General features: G+C 41.1%; 1 protein-coding gene across 2 annotated transcripts in view; it reads left to right on the plus strand.

Moving 5' to 3' along the window:
• RAB11FIP4 (RAB11 family interacting protein 4) overlaps window positions 1-18,399 on the plus strand; it is a 600,425-nt gene that overhangs the window by 501,516 nt on the left and 80,510 nt on the right. For both annotated transcript variants that reach the window (XM_044068094.1, XM_044068093.1), the window contains one exon: window positions 17,740-17,821. In XM_044068094.1, coding sequence (XP_043924029.1) covers window positions 17,740-17,821 — 82 coding nt within the window. The remainder of the gene's footprint in view (window positions 1-17,739; window positions 17,822-18,399) is intronic.

The raw sequence follows: 18,399 nt of genomic DNA on the forward strand, positions 1-18,399 counted from the left end.
ATGGTCCAACAGAAGTCAAATAGGACAGGAATCTAGCTTATTCTAGTAGCACCATTATGACCAACACAACCATGGTTTTCCCAGCTGGTATAGCTCAGCAAGGGGGCCCAGTGCTTCCCCCACAGTCCTGTAACCAACTGACATAGGAGGAAGAGCCTTTGGTATACCTCAAACTCTCTCTCCCCTCTAAGTGACGGTCAGGATAACATCCTTCTTAGAGCGGTACTACTGCACATTCTGCTGGAGGCCTGGAAGTCATGCATTTGAGTGAAAAAGGATGTTCTTCGTGTTTCACTGTTGCATTCATTACATTTGGGTTATCTGCTTGCAGGTAGCCCTCAGTTGGCCTGATTAACAAAGTCTTGGGTCCTGTGTCGGTTGCTGTCCCTTCTTCCATGACGTCAGGCCATCAGGGGTATAAAACATGCAGCTGATGCCATTACATCAGTCTTTCTTGCCATGCGGTGCCCGAAGCAGAAGCATTTCGCAAGTGACGGTCGGACGACTCCTGAAATTTTCATTTTCGAGTTTCAGAACCAAAGTCTTCAACTAAAGCTAAGTACCCTGTTGGGGAAACCTTTTCTTGCTCCTTACCGATGTCAGTAAAAGTTAATAATTGCATTACTTGTGGAAAGCAAATACCTCTTAAAGATTTTCATTCCTACTGTATTCCTTGCCTAGGCCCTGACCACGACGTACCTTGCTGCCGGTTTTGTGCTTTATTTAATCAGCGCACTATCCATCGTCGGTATATTTTCACCTCTAAATATTTTGGTTCTCGGTTTAATTATCCAGAAATGTTGTCGGTTAGTCATTTAACTACTGGGATTCCGAAAAAACACAAAGATAAAGACAGAGACAGGCCGCCACGGTGCAAAACTGCAGATGACGCTTCTTCTAAGCCAGTCACCAGTTTGCCGGTACTCAATGAGGCGCTTTAGCAGCCCCTGATACTTGCTAGTTCTGATTCGCAGGCCTCTATGGAGACCCATTCGGAGTCCGGTATGCCACGAGATGCTTCAACTATGGAACCCGCGAATGTCTCTACCTTGGATGGGTCCGGAGCCGCTGTGCAGCCACCAGCTTCTGAGGGTGTATTCAGGCCTACGGACTTGCATATTAAACCAATGCCTCCTTCTACTCTTAGGCCTAAATCTCGAACCATGCCTAAAAAAACGACGCCCAGGCCACATGCTCAGGCCTCTATGCCTAAAAAACAAATGATAAGAATAGCTGAAGATCTAATAACTCTAATCAGAGGTAGCCAACCCCCCCCCCTTCTAAGAGGCCTAGGACTGAAATTGTTTATGAATCTTTTGACCAGGATTCTGTTTTTTCTGATTCTTCTGATTATCTGGATTTGCCCTTATCTACTTATGAGAATTCTGATGCAGAGGACTCCATTCCCTCTGCTTCCCCTCCAGAGGATTTTTCTTTTGGGGAAAACTTACATACTCTAAGGGAGCATTTCTATTGGGAAAGCCAGGATTTCTCTGATTCAAAAAAGAGGCTTAGGGATTTCTTACTCCTACCTCAGCATAGACCTTTAGCTATTCCTCCTGTACTAGACATTGTTGATGATGCTTTTTCAGAATCTAGTTTGGACCCTGATTCCTTGCCTCCTGTTCCCAGAAAACCTGACAGATACTACAGGGTCCCTGAGTCACACAAGTTCCTTTTTAAAAATCCTATTGCGGATCCAGAGACTATTTCACAGGGGCCCAAGGGCATTAAGGCTTCTACTGATAAAAATCCAACCCCTTCTGATAGAGATTCCAGGGCGCTGGATAGATGGGGTAAGAATGTTTATACTTCTGCAACCTTGGCCATTAGGGCTTTAAACTGCCAGTTTCATATGTTAAAGTATCAGCAACATGTTACTGGATTGCTTAAACAGAAAGTGATGTTGATTCCTGACTGTGTGTAAAATAAAGAATTACAGGACTTAATGCATTCTGCTGAACAAGTTGGAAAACATACATTGCAATGTAGAAACAATAAAGCAGGTGGAACACAGTCAGGACCAAAAACCAAAAAAAAGTTTAAATCCACAGAGAGCAGGAAGCAGCAATATTCCAATAAGTTTATTTGTAAAGCACGCACAACCAACAAAACATAAATGCTATTCCACATCCGCATTTTCATCTGTATAACATCCAGACTTCTTCAGATGACCAGTGAATCTAATGACATTCTATTATACTCTAACCAATTAACTCCTTATTTAAAATTAATTAAAACCAATTTATTTAAAAGAACTAAAATAGGTTGGCTAATACACGCATGTACATCTCTACTAAAAACTACTTAGTTCATTCCATTAATAGTACATAATGACTGTAAAATTTTACCAAAGAAAAACAATATTTATAATTCTGTTTCTAATAAATAGATAAAATCCCAGTTGTACTAAAAAAAGAAAAATATATTGTTTACTAAACTATTTAAAAAAGAATAAATATGTACTAGAAAAAGAAGAAAAACATTTATATGTTTCTTAATAAATAGATAAAAATCCAAATTATACTAAAAAAAGAAAATATGTTTTTTGGTGGCAGATGACCCTGGAGGCATACAATCCACCAGGGTTGAATGAAAATATCAGTATTGTACCTATACTGAAATTAAGGGCAGCTAAATTGTGAATTTATGAACTTAGCTGTAAATATTTTAATAACCAGTAGTGGGCAGCTTTAGTACATATTTATTTATTTTAACAAGTTAGTAGAAAACATATTTCTATATTATACTATATTAAGGAGTTAATTGGTTAGAGTATAATAGAATGTCATTAGATTCACTGGTCATCTGAAGAAGTCTGGATGTTATACAGACGAAAACGTAGATGTGGAATAGCATTTATGTTTTGTTGGTTGTGCGTGCTTTACAAATAAACTTATTGGAATATTGCTGCTTCTTGCTCTCTGTGGATTTAAACTTTTTTTTGATACTTTGCAATGTGGTTTTGATTCATTAGAGGCCTCTTGCAGGGCTGCTGTTACCGGGTCTGTGCTCAGAAGGCATGGTTGGCTTAAGGAGCAATCTTTGCCTGATCATGTTAAAGCTAAATTGTTGGATGCTCCTTAAATCAGGACCGCCTGTTTGACAACAAGGCTGAGGAAGTTCTTAAAAAGATGGAAGATAAAGCTAAATCTATGCAAACTGTTAAAGATTTCTTACAAGTTCAGCCTCCTAGATTTAGTAGGCACTGGCCCTCTAAGAATTGGTCATTTCCAGCCTCTTCCAGGTTTTCTCAAGTCAAACCCAGACACAGCAAAAACCCCAGGTTTCAGTCCCAGGGGACACACAAGACTAAGCAGTGGGGGGCCACCACTTCCAAATCTGGGAATAATAAGATTCCCCCTGTGGTAAACTGTCTCAATGACTTCCTTTTAAAAATTTCCAAGCACTTATCAACTGACTGCCCCTTTGGGGGGAAAGATTGCTCTTCATGCAAAGAACTGAGAACTCATTACCCAGGACAAATGGGTTTTAAATATAGTGTTCCAGGGATACAGATTTCACTTCCACATGTTGCCAGCACCAAGCGGGTGGCCGGACCTACCCCCAAATCAGTGGGCAGAGGCCGAAAAAACAAGTACTTTTTCTCTTAAGCATGGGGCTATTCAACTTGTAGCAGAAAAGGAAAAGGGACAAGGTTTCTACTCGAGAATTTTCCTGGTACCAAGAAAAGACAATTCATGGCGTCCTATCCAAGACCTGTCTACTCTAAACACCTTTTTGGAGATTCCAAAATTCAAGATGCTGACTCTAAATCAATTACTTCCTATGCTAGGAAAAGATGCCTGGTTGGCAACACTAGATCTAAAAGAAGCATACCTGCACATCCTAATCAGGGAATCTTGCAGAAGATACCTACGCTTCAAAGCAGGCTACATGCACTATCAGTTCTCTGCACTGCCCTTTGGCTTATCTACTGCGCCCAGGGTATTCACAAAGTGCCTAGCTCCAGTTATTGCATTTAGCAGGCAACGAAATATTCAAATATACCCATACCTGGACGATTGTCTAATTCAGGCAGAAAGCCAGGACATACTTTTGAATCATCTGGCCTTTGTACAAAGGGTTCTAACTTGTCTGGGGTATACCATAAATGAATGAAATCACACCTGGTACCCTGTCAAGAAATTATATTCCTGGGAGCAAGCTTGAATACAACTTCCCAGATGGCTTACCTCACACCAGAGAAACAAATTCATTTGACAACTTACTTCAAACAAGTGGCCATAAAAACCCTGCTATCTGCAAGACAAATACTGCAAGCCTTGGGGTTCATGGCCTCCTGCATTCTTCTAATTCCATATGCAAGACTGCATATGAGGAAACTACAGTGGTATCTAAAAAGCCTATGGTGTCAACATTCTCAGGATCTAGAAGCAATGATTCCTATCATACCTTGCCTATGCCTAGAGTTCCTACCACAAAAACAAGGGACTACCTTTCACACCACCCTCTGCTGCCCAAACCCTAACAACAGATGCATCAGACTATGCATGGGGAGCTCACCTGGCAGGGAAGTGCATTCAGGGCAAATGGAACCCAAGTCAAATGCACCTGCATATCAATCAAAAAGAAATGTTAGCTGTACAGAATGCTCTGACAGTCTTCAAGGACCACATTCTTCCACGACAACTAATGGTAAAGACGGACAACACCACTGTTATGTGGTACATAAACAAGCAGGGGGGTACACATTCTTACCCCCTCTGCAGACTAGCCATGGAATAGTGGAACACAGCCTTGAGCTACCAAGTGCACCTATAAGCTCAATTCCTGTCAGGAAAATTAAATACACTGGAAGACGGACTAAGCAGAAACCTCATGGACCCACACAAGTGGAAACTGGAAGCAAGGATTTTCAAAATGTTGACAAGCAAATGAGGGAGCCCAGATATAGATCTGTTTGCCTCTCCCCAGAACTACCAAGTGGACAAATTTTGCACAAGGACTCCCCACAAACAAGCCTGGAAAGTGGATGCTCTGTCCTTCAGCTGGAAAAACCTATCAGTCTATGCCTTCCCTCCTCTGCCACTGCTCTCAAACGTACTACTAAAAATCAAACAGGACAAACCAAGGATGATTTTTAGTTGCTCCAGACTGGCCACACCAACACTGGTACCCTCTCCTGTGCAGTGTGTCATGGTTATCCTCACAGCACCTGCCTCAGACTCCTTCCCTGTTGTCTCAGCAGGAGAACCAGATTCTGCACCCTCAGCTTCGAACACTGAACCTTGCAGCCTGGCTAATTACATAATCTCTCCTTTATCATCCTTCAGTAAACCTGTGATGGATATCATTTTAGAGGCAAGGAGGCCTAGTACTAGAAAATCTTATTCTGAAAAATGGAAAAGATTCTGTGCCTGGAACTAATCTCAAGGGATGAGCACAGCAGCGCCCAATTTACCTCAGATTTTACAGTACTTAACTGAGATGCTTCACCAGGGCCTGTCTTTTTCCTCCATTAAAATCCACACCTCAGCCATTTCAGCTCATTATAACACAGAATCTCCCCTCTTCTCTCATCCACTGCTCAAGCAGTTCCTCAGAGGGGCCAAAAATGTAAGACCCCCCCCCCAGGAGAGCTCCAACCCCAGCCTGGGACCTTAACTCTGTTTTGGAGAAACTCACTCTACCTCCTTTCAAGCCAGCTGCTACTGCAGACTTAAAATTTCTTTCTTGGAAAACAGCTTTCCTTTTAGCAATCACTTCAGCTAGAAGAGTATCTGAATTACAGGCCCTTATGGCAGTGGAACCTTTCATCATCTTTCATGCGGACAGGGTGTCCCTCAGAGCCAATCCATCCTTTATGCCCAAGGTGGTATCCAGTCTGGCTCTTAATCAGTCCATTCATTTGCCAACCTTCTTTCCCAATCCACAGAACAAAGGGGAACGGATACTGCATTCCTTAGATGTGCACAGACAACTCAGATTCTACTTGGACAGGACTAAACCTCAAAGGAAATCTGAACAACTGCTGGTGTCATTTGCTGCAGGGGCAGAGGGGAAGGCTATTTCAAAGCAAACCATTTCTAAATGGATAGGCCATTGCATTTATTTCTGCTATAAGCACCATGGAAAACCTATCCCCCAGGGGATCAGACCTCAGTCTACCAGGGCTGCATCTACCTCTACAGCCTTTCTCAGAGGCGTCCCTACCAGGGGCATCCTAGAAGCTGCTACCTGGAGTTCTGTACATACTTTCACCAAGCATTACCATTTGCCAATTTTTTCTAAATCCAGAGCTGGCTTTGCCACTGCAGTCTTGCAGGGCCTTATAGCTGGTCCTAATGTTATCTAAATTCCTGCTCCCAACCATAGCTTTGGGAATCTACCAAAATGTAATGATTGCAACAGTGAAACATGAAGAACATAGTACAGTTGTGTACACTTACCGTAAATGTAGATGTTCGAGTGTATTCACTGTTGCAGTCCTGGTTACTCTCCCTCCAGCCCCCTAACTTCTTTTGGCTATACCTCTGCTTTCCTTTACTATGCTTAAAAGCCTTTTTTGTTGGTGGCATATCATTGTACTTTTATATTTAATTGCTCCCCATTAGGGGGCACCTGATATCTGGGGCAAGAAAAACTGATGTCATGGCGTCGGCTGCATATTTTATACCCCTGACGACCTGACGTCATGGAAGAAGGGACAGCAACCGACGCAGGACCCAAGACTTTGTTAATCAGGCCGACTGAGGGCTACCTGCAAGCAGATAACCCAAATGTAATGACTGCAACAGTGAATACACTCGAACATCTACATTTATGGTAAGTGTACACAACTGTACTTTTTCCTTCCTGCTCTGAGCTACAGAAAAGTTACTGCCAGAGGCCACATTACGTCTCTACGCATCAATTAAGAGACAACCTTCTGCCACTGAGGATCCTTGGTAGTCCTTTTGCAGTTAGGTTAAGCTGCTCCTTTGGGGGTAACTACATTTTAAACCCCCTCCCCCCAGAAGTCATTGCCTGCTCAACGGGATTTCATCTTTTTGATCAAAAAACTTACCCTGTCCCTCTTGAACCAAGCATTACAAAAGCATTCAAATTCAAGTTCTTGAAGACCTTATTTCTGGCATCTATCATCTCAGCTCAGTGGTTCTCTGAACTGAAGGCTGTCACATAAGGACATTTACACAGTCCTCTTGTCTAAAGTGGCCTATGACCTGGGACTTAACCAAGTTATTAAAGCCCCAGTCTTCTATCCTAACCCCACAAAAAGAAAGAAAGAAAAGATGAAGTCACACCTGCTGAAATAAAGGATTTCAGGAAGACAGACCAGCATTCTGTAGCCTTCATGCCAGCTGAAGAGGGCATCCCATGTTTAAGCAGACTGTATGTAAGTGGCTTGATAGCCACTAATTCTTGTTATGAAACTAGTGGGAAGCTTTTGAGTGGCACTGCGAGACCCCATTCTGTACCCAGAACAGCCACTACAGCAGGCTTTTTCAGAAATGTTTAAGTTCAGGGCATTTGTGACACAACTATATAAATATTTCTCCACACCTTTTATAAACATTATAAGTAGACCTGCAGTCCATAAAGCAGAAAAAGGTTTGCCACAGCACTCCTGCAGGATGTTAGGACAGCCTTAACCCCATGGTGGCACTAACTGCTTTAATACTTTTCCAATACACAAGTAATGGTACTGTAGCAGTGATCCTTTATGGTGAACTTAGTGCATTTGTGTGAGCAAATTTACCACAAGAGTAGTAGGATTACTGGTTTATTGTAGGCTCCTACCCTCAAGTTCCCTGTCAAAATCTCTAGCTTATTATTCTAAATCCGGGGGGGGGGGTCCCCTTTCTTTCTTGCATATACATAAATAAAAAAGCAATGGTTAGTACTTAACAGTTTTGGATAGGGACTTCCAATCTGTAAGGCTAATCTGTCTCTTTGGGGGACTGCAATTAGTGTGTCACAAGTCAGCCTCTTAGGTCCTGGTTCTTGAGGGCTTTACCGACTGAAGACAAAGTTGGTGCCTGTCCCCAGCCAGACCATGCTGACCACTACTTTACCAAAAAAAACTGAAAATGGCGCAAGCTGGTCCTCCTTTTAGCCATGCACTGGGCTCCATCCTGGGCCATGACAGGAGTCCAGCTTCACTCCAGAAACATTTGCAGATTCTCTGGAAGTCAGACCGGAAAGTTAGATTTTCTGCCTTCACCAATTTTCCACAGATAAGAACACTGCTGCTGCAGTTATCCTGCAACTCGAACACAATAAAACTGTGTAGTTAACTTATCATAATTGTGGATGTTTGAGTAAATCATTGTTGCAGTATTCCTTACATCTAGGACTTTCTCTGCAAAGACCCTGTCTGTAGTCATCCTCCCAAGGCTCATGATCCTGCTCCCTTGAGGCATACGTCCACTCTTGCATGCAGCAAAGTGTTGTTATGAGTAGCATATGTCCACCCAATTTATAGAGCTTTCTTGTCCTTATTCAAAATACTAATTTCCTAAAATAATGTGAGAGATCACTTACCTATAAAAATTACTGAATGGTGAAATAAGACAGCACTGGAAGTTTTATGATGGGAGAAGGAAATACTTCAGGGAATAACCCACCATGGCCAAACCTAAACTGAAAAAAGTACCCCAGTACTGGAATGAAGTGAGGGTATTTGAACTACAACAGTGATGTACTTGAACATCACCATTATGATAAGTTACCTACACATTTGTAGTATTTCTTTATTACATCACTGTTGCAGTGCTCCTTACAGTGGGGAAAACTTCCACAGCTCAATTTCATTGGGTGGACGAGGGGGTGAATCCCTCCAAGTTTAGACTGTCATGAAGCCAATTCTTGCTCTAGACTGTTTGTTTTGCTTAGTAGAGGTGCAGACAGATGACCAAGCGGCAGCTTCGTCAATAATTTTAGAAAACACACCTTGCATGAAAGCCCTTGAAATAACTACTAATCTGGAAGAGTGGGTCATAAGGTGTCCTAACTCTCTCCCATAATTTGAATAGCATAAGTGGATTGCATTATAAATCCATTTTGAAATGATTTATTTGAACACTGGTGAGCCCATTTTCTTTCATGCAAAGTAGACAAGCAATTGGTCAGTTCCTGTCAGATCTTTAATTTTTTCTAAGTAAAATCTGAGCAGTCTGTGAACATCTAAAGCATGAAGAATTCTTTCTCCCCTGTTTTTGGAGTTTGCAAAAAAAGCTGGAAGCTGGATAAACAAGTTTAGAGTAAATCCAGAAACCACTTCAGACATGAATGAAGAATCATTTCTCAGCCTCACCCTATCCTTGTGAAAAAAAAACAAATGAGGAATTCAGAAATCAGATAGTAACTCAGAAACTCTTTTTGCTGAGGTTATGCAGTTTACTAGGTAAGAAAATGTAAATATTTAGCACTTGGTTTGAAAAGGAAGCAGAGTTAGCTTCTCCAACATGTATTTCAAAACCTAAGGGGGAGCGACTCTTTTTCTTAGAGGTTTAATGTGGAGGATCCCCTTGAGAAACAGTTTGGCCTGATTAGAGTTTGATAAAGTAGGATCCAGGGGTAATCAAGTTGAGATGGTTGAAAGATGCACCTTGATGTTAGTGTAAGATAAGCAAGATTTAAGTTGCTGACAAAGATGCAGAAAGACTAGAGGTGCCATTGCTAGACTGAGGTTATGATCTCTTTTCTGACACCAGATGGAAAGCCTTTTCTACTTGGATACATAAGACTTTCTGGTGTTAGACTTTCTAGCCTCTCTAAAAATTTGTAGCAAGTTAAATTCCTTATCATCCATAGTGTGAGTTTCAGGATCTCTAGGTTGGACTGTATTACTTATCCCTTGTCCTGAGTAAGGAGATCCACCAAGACAGGAAAAGTCTGGCAAGAACCCTTGGCTATTTCCTACAAAAGAGGGAACCAGGAGTCCAACAGCAACATTCTCAAACTGTACTTTCTTATCTTTAGAAGTACTTTATGAATTAGAGGAAAAGATGGAAAGGCATACAGAAACTTCATCTTCTAGGTTATTGAGAAGGCATTTGTTGCTACTACTTGCTTGCCAGGAATCCTGGAACAGAATAGCTTCAGTTGTCTGTTTTGTAGTGATGTAAACAGGTCTACCTGAGGGACTCCAAACTGATGAATGAACTGAAGGAAGACATCTCTGTTTAACACTGCTTTCTGAGGATCTGTCCTGGATGTGCTTAAAGAATCTGCTAGAGTGTTCATGTGGGAAGGAATGCAGGCTACCTGGAGAAAAAGTTTGGATTGAAATGCTGCTTCCCAAGCAATCACAGCTAGTCTGCAAATGGAATAAGATTTTTGTCCCACCTTGTTTACTTACATACCACATTAACAGTTTTGTTGCCTGTCACAACTAGCAGAGTGTCTGGAGTCCACAACTGGTGCAGAGATTTGAGTACAATGATTAAGGCCATCAGCTATTTGATACTGATGTGACACTTTTTGAAAGAATGACTCTATACAGCTTGGGCATTGGTTCTTTGAGAAGAAGCCCTCCAAGCAAAGTCTGAGGCATCTGTAGCAATTCTCTGGATTGGGTGAGGGTGTACAAACGGAATCCCTGGACTGAAGTCTACCTGTTTTGTCCGTCAACCAAAGCATTTCCTGAACCAGACAAGAAAGAGTGGAATTTGTTGGTTTTGAGAATTCTGGTGCTAAATCCAGACTGAAATGAGGCATCACTGGAGTTTTCTCATGAGACGCCTGGCATAAGGGATTGTGTGGATGGCTGAAGCCATGAACCTGAGGGCTTTATGAAGCCCTACCCCCAAGCTGATGCATGTTTCCACTTTACTAAATGCAGAAAGTAGATTTTGTATGCTCTATTTTGTCTACAAGCAATAGGTTGTTTGAATTGTGATATCTGTTAGGCAAACTGCAAAAAAAAAAAACAAAACAAAAAAAAAACAATCTGGAAGAAGGAATTAGACACGATTTCTTTAGACTGATGTAGAATCTAGGATTCACATAAGTCCAAGACCTTTTACTGGTAGTGTGAGTCCAAGACAGCGAGTCTTAAATATGTTCTGTAACTTTTATAGTTGGGGATGTGTAAGACTGTTTAGATGAAGTAGATACAAAAGGGGAGCATTTTGCAGCAAGGATCCATTGGAAAGCTGTTTCATCTTTAAAGGTCTTGAAACATTTTCTACACAGATGTGGAGGCATCTGTGACTCCTAACAAAAGAAGATTTGAAGCAATTGGAGGACCCAGGAGTTCTTGGTCTTTTAGTATGAGAGGAATGCCTATGGGGTTTAGTATGCAATGTCACTAAAGCTTGCAGCCACTTTTATGTTGTTCAAAACCCAAAATTTGGAAGTGATAGTTTCCCGTAATGGAAGGAAAAGAGAACATTTGTCTGCTCTTCTGTGGGAAGAAGAAAGAAGACTGAGGTAAGGAAAGGGAATGAAAGCAAGACAAGGATCGTCAGGGCTGGTCTATATTATTGTTGTAGATCTAGAACCCAGTCTGCTTAGTCGTAGAAGCCCCTTGACATTTCTTTTTGAATTAACCATTACCTGATTTTTTTTGCCGTTGTTTCGTACTAGTCTGCTTTCTGAAGAAAGAATCTAGCTTTGGAGGGTAATTTCTGTCATAACTAGGTACTGCAGAAAGAAAACATTGCTTTATGCCTTGCATAACTTTAACCCCTCTCTTCCATATTCCTGAAGACTTCAACAGGGGGATTCCTGAATAGAAATCTCTGTCAAGAGAGGCATTGACTAACTGTGCCTTACATCTTCATGAAGGGACTGGAGCCTTCGCTAAGTGTGCCTACTGATGACAGAGTCAGTAGCAGCAGTTCTAGAAGCTGCATCAATGGCATCATACCTGCATTTTATACAATGTTTAGCTACTTGTGAGGCAGAATATCTAGCAAATTAGATCTGATGTCCTGACTGGGAATTACAAACATTTTTAACCCATTCTATACAATGTGGCTAAAAGAAATTTAAGTATATGAGTCTGACAATTTATATCTCCAAACAATAAAGTAAAATAGGTGTAAGCTTTTAACCTGTATGTCAAGGGCTGTACTCTCTTTGTCATTAGGAAGAGAATTAGAGCAAGAACCAGCTTAGCTGCCTTCTGTACCGAAGTGAAATAACTGCAGGGTCAGGAATGGGGATTGTATATAAAAAATGTATGTGTCCTAAACCCTGTTGACTTTATCAGGTCTTTTTGTAGCAGAAGGTTGATAATTATGAAAACCCAGGAGGCATCCTTTAAGGCTCCAAGCACAAGAGGAATGGGATGGGAATATCCATGTGAAAGAGATGAAAATGTTCCTTTTGAATGTCAGAAATCTGGCTCCCTTTCCACCTGAAAAATTCCTTCATTTTGGAAATGGTTTCTCAGTACTATCAAGAAACTACGATCCCTCATAAAATCATCTAAGGCCAGCTTCAAAAGAAAAATTGTACAAGATGCTAAAGATAATCACAAGGCCTTCTTTAGTTATGTCAGGAACCTGGGTGGCAACTCCCAGATATGCTCTGAGTTAGTTCAAAATGACAAAAAATACACTGAACCCACAGATATTGCCAACATCCTGGCAGACAGGTTCAGTGCAAACTTTTCCCCCCCTTCCCCCCCAAAAGAGCAAATGTCTATCCTAACAGAGTGTAGCCTCCCTCACATCACAGATGCACAGGTGAGAGCTACCCTCTCCAAAGCAAAAAACACAGCATCAATGGGACCAGACGGTGTCCCGTGCTGCGTCTTACACGAACTCCAAGAATTGAACCCTCACATAAAGTCACTGTTCAATCTCAGCCTTACTACAGGATATGTACTCAAGGAATGGCATACAGCAACATTGGTCCCACTCCACAAAGGTGGTGTCACAACGGACCCCAGAAACTATCACCCTATAAGCCTGACTAGCCTGGTCTGCAAAGCTATGGAGCGTATCATCATGAAACTCATAAACAAAGAAATTGGGAACCTCCAAACACTGGATCCTACCCAATTCGGCTTTGTTAAGGGCAGATCTTACCTCTTGAACCTGGTCAACTTCTTTGAAACAGTCACCAAGGCCATAGATGAAGGGAAGGTAGTCCACACAGCCTACCTGGACCTCACAAAAGCCTTCGATACAATACCCCACTCGGGCATCATAAATAAGCTCACCAACTTAAATATCAACCCCTATGTCACAGGATGGGTTGCAAACTGGCTCAGGGATAGAACCCACATGGTCAGAATTGCAGGTGCCATGTCAGACTCTAAACCAGTTACAAGTGGCGTCCCACAAGGCTCAGTCCTGGGAACTCTCTTGTTCGGTATATATTTCTCTGAGGTACAGGCTAACATGGGAGGACTATGGCTGACCAAGTTCGCAGATGACTACAAACTGGGTGCCATAATCGACTCACCGACTGACACAAGCATCCTCCAAAAGGGTCTCACAGAGATGGATAACTGGTGCCAGAGCCATGGCCTAAAGCTAAATGCCAAAAAGTGCATAGTCATCCCCTTTGGGAAAAACAAAGTGCCCACAAATTACCACATAGGTGGTAATCCATTAAGTACAGAAGAAGTAATTAGGGATTTGGGGACCTAAGTAGATAGCAATCTCTCCTTTGACAATCACGTTGCCAAAGTGGTTAGAAAGACCTTCTATATAGCCCACCTTATCAAGAAAGGGTTCACATCTAGATCAAGAGAGGTCATTGTGCCCCTCTACTCATCACTCATCAGGAGCATAATTGAATACAATGCCCCATTTGGGATGTGCCTTACCCGACACCTTCAGCAACTGGAAAGACCCCAAAAGTACCTCATCAAGAGGATCAAGGGACTTAAACAGATGCCCTACGCAGTTAGGCTAAAGAAACTCCAGCTCTACTCAGTTGTTTACCGCCTACTCAGAGGCGATCTGTGCCTGACGTATAAAGCCATGTCCAACCCAGAATTAACGGACATGCCAACCCAGAATTAACGGACATGCTCCACCTCAGGAAATCCAAATCCCTTGCAGCTACATGCTCCAGGGACTTAAACCTCAGCACAGAAATAAATAGGACATGCTGGAGGGACAGATTCATATCCCAGAGGCTCCCCTCACTCTGGAACAAAATCCCAATCCATGTTAGGCAGAGTCCCTCAATGACCCTCTTCAAGAGAAATCTTGACGCGTGGATGGGAGATCGTAGGTTTACCCCTGGGATCTCTTCTGTGTCCCTACTAGACAGAGGCACAGTAAACTAACCTCAAAAGGGCTATCTTCTGTGACCTACTATACAGAGGCACAGTCAACTAATCTAAAAGGGTGGCAAAAGCCAAACACACTCTGGCTAGGCTTATAAATGCCCTAGGGCAGATAGCCTAGTATCAACCTAAATCTCTTCATTAGGTAAGTGAGGGGAAGTAGTATTTTTCACATCTCCTTCATAGCCCAAAGGAAAGGGAATTTGACAGGCACAATCTAAACCTTCTGTATCAGAAACATACTCTTCCACAGAAGAATGTTCCCTTTTCCTTTTTGAAGAAGGAGAAGGCAAATAAATGTGCCCTGGTTGTAAAGCCTGTGTAGCTTTTAACAAACCCCAAGCCAAAGAAAACAGTCATCCTTACAAGTCTGGATTGTAGGTTTTTTCAGTGGAAACATTCCAACAAGTAGGAGGAAGAAGTGATAAATGTGTTTTCAGTTGCTTTGTTGTGGGACATCCACCTGAGGCTTCTGTGATAAGGGACAAACCTCCACTCCACTACCTTCAATATCTTCCCTTATAAGAATCTGGTGTTTATTTCCTTCACCTTCAGATGTAATGATTATTGGTTCAAGAAGAGTCAATATTGGATGTCTAATATGGAAACAGACTGAAGGATGGTTGATGGCCAAGGATGTATATTTTTTCTCTGGTTATAGTGGCTGCCAAAGGGGAATTGCTAGAGTGCAAAGTGAAGCCAACGGACAGTTTGGAGGCTACTAAAGCACCTAACTTGGATCTGATGACTTTGACCTTGATGATTAAGCAGACGTCCTATATGAGTTGCCCACTTCTTTTAGCACCTTATCCTTGGCTCCTTTTTTGGCTGAAGGGGCAGGTGGCAAAGCAGATGAAGTGGATGGCATAGTGCCATGTCACTTGGTTGGTATAATGATTACAAACATAAGGTGCTTCTCACATGAGATAATTGGTTAGGCTTAAAATGGCAGATAAATGGCAGTTAGCCTTGTACTTATCTATGAATCTAAGAGACACAACCTCTCATTTTCTAAGTAATAGGTGAGGGACATAAGAGAAAGTTGTTACAAAATCTAATAAAAGAGAAAAAGAAGAAATACTCTCTGATGGGGTGAGTATATTTCTGTGCTTCAGGGTCCATGACCAAAGAAAATGTGAGACTGTTCACAATGATGACAGATGTTTCCATATGTAAACAAGGCAAGAAAGTCCTGATGATGACACAGACATATGCTCCTCTTGTGCCAGTATGCCGATGCATGTCAAGGGTGGACAAATGCCTCATGGGTAAATGATCTTAAGCTTTGGCAGGCTGGACCAACAAGGGCTTTATAGAGAAAGGCTCAGAAGTAAGGACTACTGTAACAGTGATCTAATGAAGAGTATCTACTGTCACATTAAAGTGAATTTGCTCATACAGCTATACTGTTGCATTGTTTGTGCACATTATAAATGAGTGTCCTATACTGAATGTGCAAAACCATAAGATGTGTAGATGTTTTCAATAGTTTGCCTACTCTTACATATTCTTAAAGTCAGCAACTTGCTATTGATGTGTTAGTTGTATGACACTTGGTCTCTCCTATCTCTTCAAGGTTTGTAGAACACATTTTGTACTCAATGTTACTTGTGTTGAACAACACTGACTTACCTGGATCAGTAGATTAATGAAGCACTTATTTAAATTCTGTTTAGATCAACACAAAATACTGTAGCCAAACTGTAAATGGTAAATGTTTGTTTTTATTAAGAGTACATAGAAGTTGTTTCTGTAACTTTCTGTAGGTTTCTGAAAAGTATTGCATGTATGCATTTGGAGTTTGCCCCAATATTATCTATAACCTTGCAAAACATGTTGATGATTTGGGCCGATGCAGAACACCACAAATTACAAGGAAGTGGATGAAGTTAACTTTCATTAAAAAAAAAGGATATCACTTCCATTGTAGCTTAAGCAAAGTTTCAAAAGAAAGAAACAAAGGCCTGGGACTTTGGACTAGGTAAGGGTTTGGAGAGGTCTGTAATTCCTGTTGAAAAGGCTTGGCTATGCCAGGCAGGTCTTGCATATACAAACAGGAACACACATGCCTGCGGCTGCACAAGTATTGTATACAAATATTCCTAAACTGTAAAAGTAGTCAGATGTGTTCAGTGGATAAGGAAAATTACACACCACATGGGTGCACCAAGCCTAATGCTAACATTAATGAATACTTGTTCTGTAATCTCCTTGCCTTCCTAATAAATGTTCACGCTTTACAACTGACTGTAGTATTTCATGTTGGATTATTCTTAGTTTTACTGCTTTAATTTTTTTCTCCTTTGGAAAGAAGAACACTGTCTGTTTTTGATAAATTGGTGTCCTTTCATATATAACCGTTGACACAATTCTTTCTTTGTATAGCTTAGTTAAATGTTTTTCATCTCTATCCAACTTTTCTTTGCATTTTAGTCCTACCTTTCTTTAATTCTAGCATTTGGTTCCTATAGCTGTAGTAGCTGATATAATTTTCTTATAAAATATGACTTGGAATACTGAGGAAATATTCAGATATTTTAAAAGTTGGTATATAGAGAAGCTTTTTTGTCACTAGCTGGCTTGGAGTGTGGTAAATGTCAGAATAGATAGATAATCTATCAAAGGAAAAAGATGGAGTGTTTTGAAAAGTTAAGATGCTGAAGTAGGAAGGATTCTAGCAACAGATAATACAAAAACAAAGAGTTTAGGGCTTTAAGTAATTGTGTTTCCTTAAAGAAAGAAAGTAAATGTCCTCATGGTAAGCTACCTCCTTAATTACCTGTTTGCTTATTACTGGGCTACCGGAGTCTAGTCAAGAGATACCCTTCATCATTTTTAACTGAATCACTGCCTCTGCAGTGTGGTATGTCTACTTCAGTGCAAACTACGTTTACCTTAGTGATGATTGCAATATTTAGTGGGATGCAGGAGCACAGTTTCCTTCTTGGCAAATCTCGGGGGGGTGGGGGTGCTTACCCTACAAAAAGCACTTGTTTCTGTTTTGACTGCATACCGTCCTTCAGATGTAAATTGCTCAAAAACTGCATTTAGTACACTTTCCATTTGAGCCACATTCTAAAATAAGTGTTCCAAATCACCATTTGTTTGCTATACATTTACTTTGCGTTTCCACCCACCCCTTAGTCCTCATCTGTCCTCCTACCCCATTAAGGAGGATTGGATTCCAAGTTCTCTGATTTCTTTAGTCTCCAGCTGCCCACTTATTGTGTGACTCTGTGCAAGTCATTTAATCAGATAGTGCTCCCAAGTCAACTAGACAAAAGGGTCTAGGAAGGATCTATGCACTTATTTAGCTGTCATATAAATAACTGAGCATTAAGTGGCAGTACATTAATGAAATGTTACTGTAATCGTTAAGTCAGACAACAGCAAAATGCAGTGGCATGCCAGTCTAACTGCCAAGTCCAATACTGTATTTTACTGAGAAATTTAATGGTACCTAGTCAATGCTCATTCCTGTGGTCGCATAAAGGCTGTTCTTTATTTTTTTTTTCTAGAGTTCAACAACTTGAAGATGAAAACACTGACCTTAAAACAACTGTTTCAAGATTAAAGTCACAGTCTGAAAAACTAGATGAGGTATGATATATTTTTCTAAAGCCCTTTTCTTAAACTGTGTTTGCATATGACAAGTTGTTTAATTGAGTTTCTAACTGTATTTAGCAGCAATTTTAATAATCTTTCTGCATGTAATTTATGTCAACCCATGACAAAAATAATGGTGTGAGTTTAGGGTATAAACTTTACACTTAGAAAAAAATACTTAAAAGCTGTCAATTTTCAATCCTTGTAAGAGTATTCTTGCTTTGAAGTGGTTACGGCACAGCAAAAGTATAATGCATTTTAACTGTAAATGCAATAAACTAGTCTTTTTAAAGCAATAATATTTGTTAGAATAGAAAGAAATAGTGTGGGGACGGATTCATGAAACTTCTCCAGTTAATTCTTTGCAGAAGGGCTGAAAACAACAAAGGTACAGATGGGGCATGTAGATGGGTCACCTTGATGTCTTCAGCACAGCCTGTGATGTGTAGCTAGGCTTGAATGGAATAACTATGCCACTGCCTGCTGCCCTAGCTGGAACATGCTCAGAATTTTGAGGCAGACACATGGTGAGATTAGTAATGGGTGACATAGCTGCCATCTGAGATTGCAGT

This window comes from Protopterus annectens, chromosome 4.part0 (genome assembly GCF_019279795.1).
Source record: "Protopterus annectens isolate FY-2018-M chromosome 4.part0, PAN1.0, whole genome shotgun sequence".
In the NCBI taxonomy this organism is placed as follows: domain Eukaryota; kingdom Metazoa; phylum Chordata; order Ceratodontiformes; family Protopteridae; genus Protopterus; species Protopterus annectens.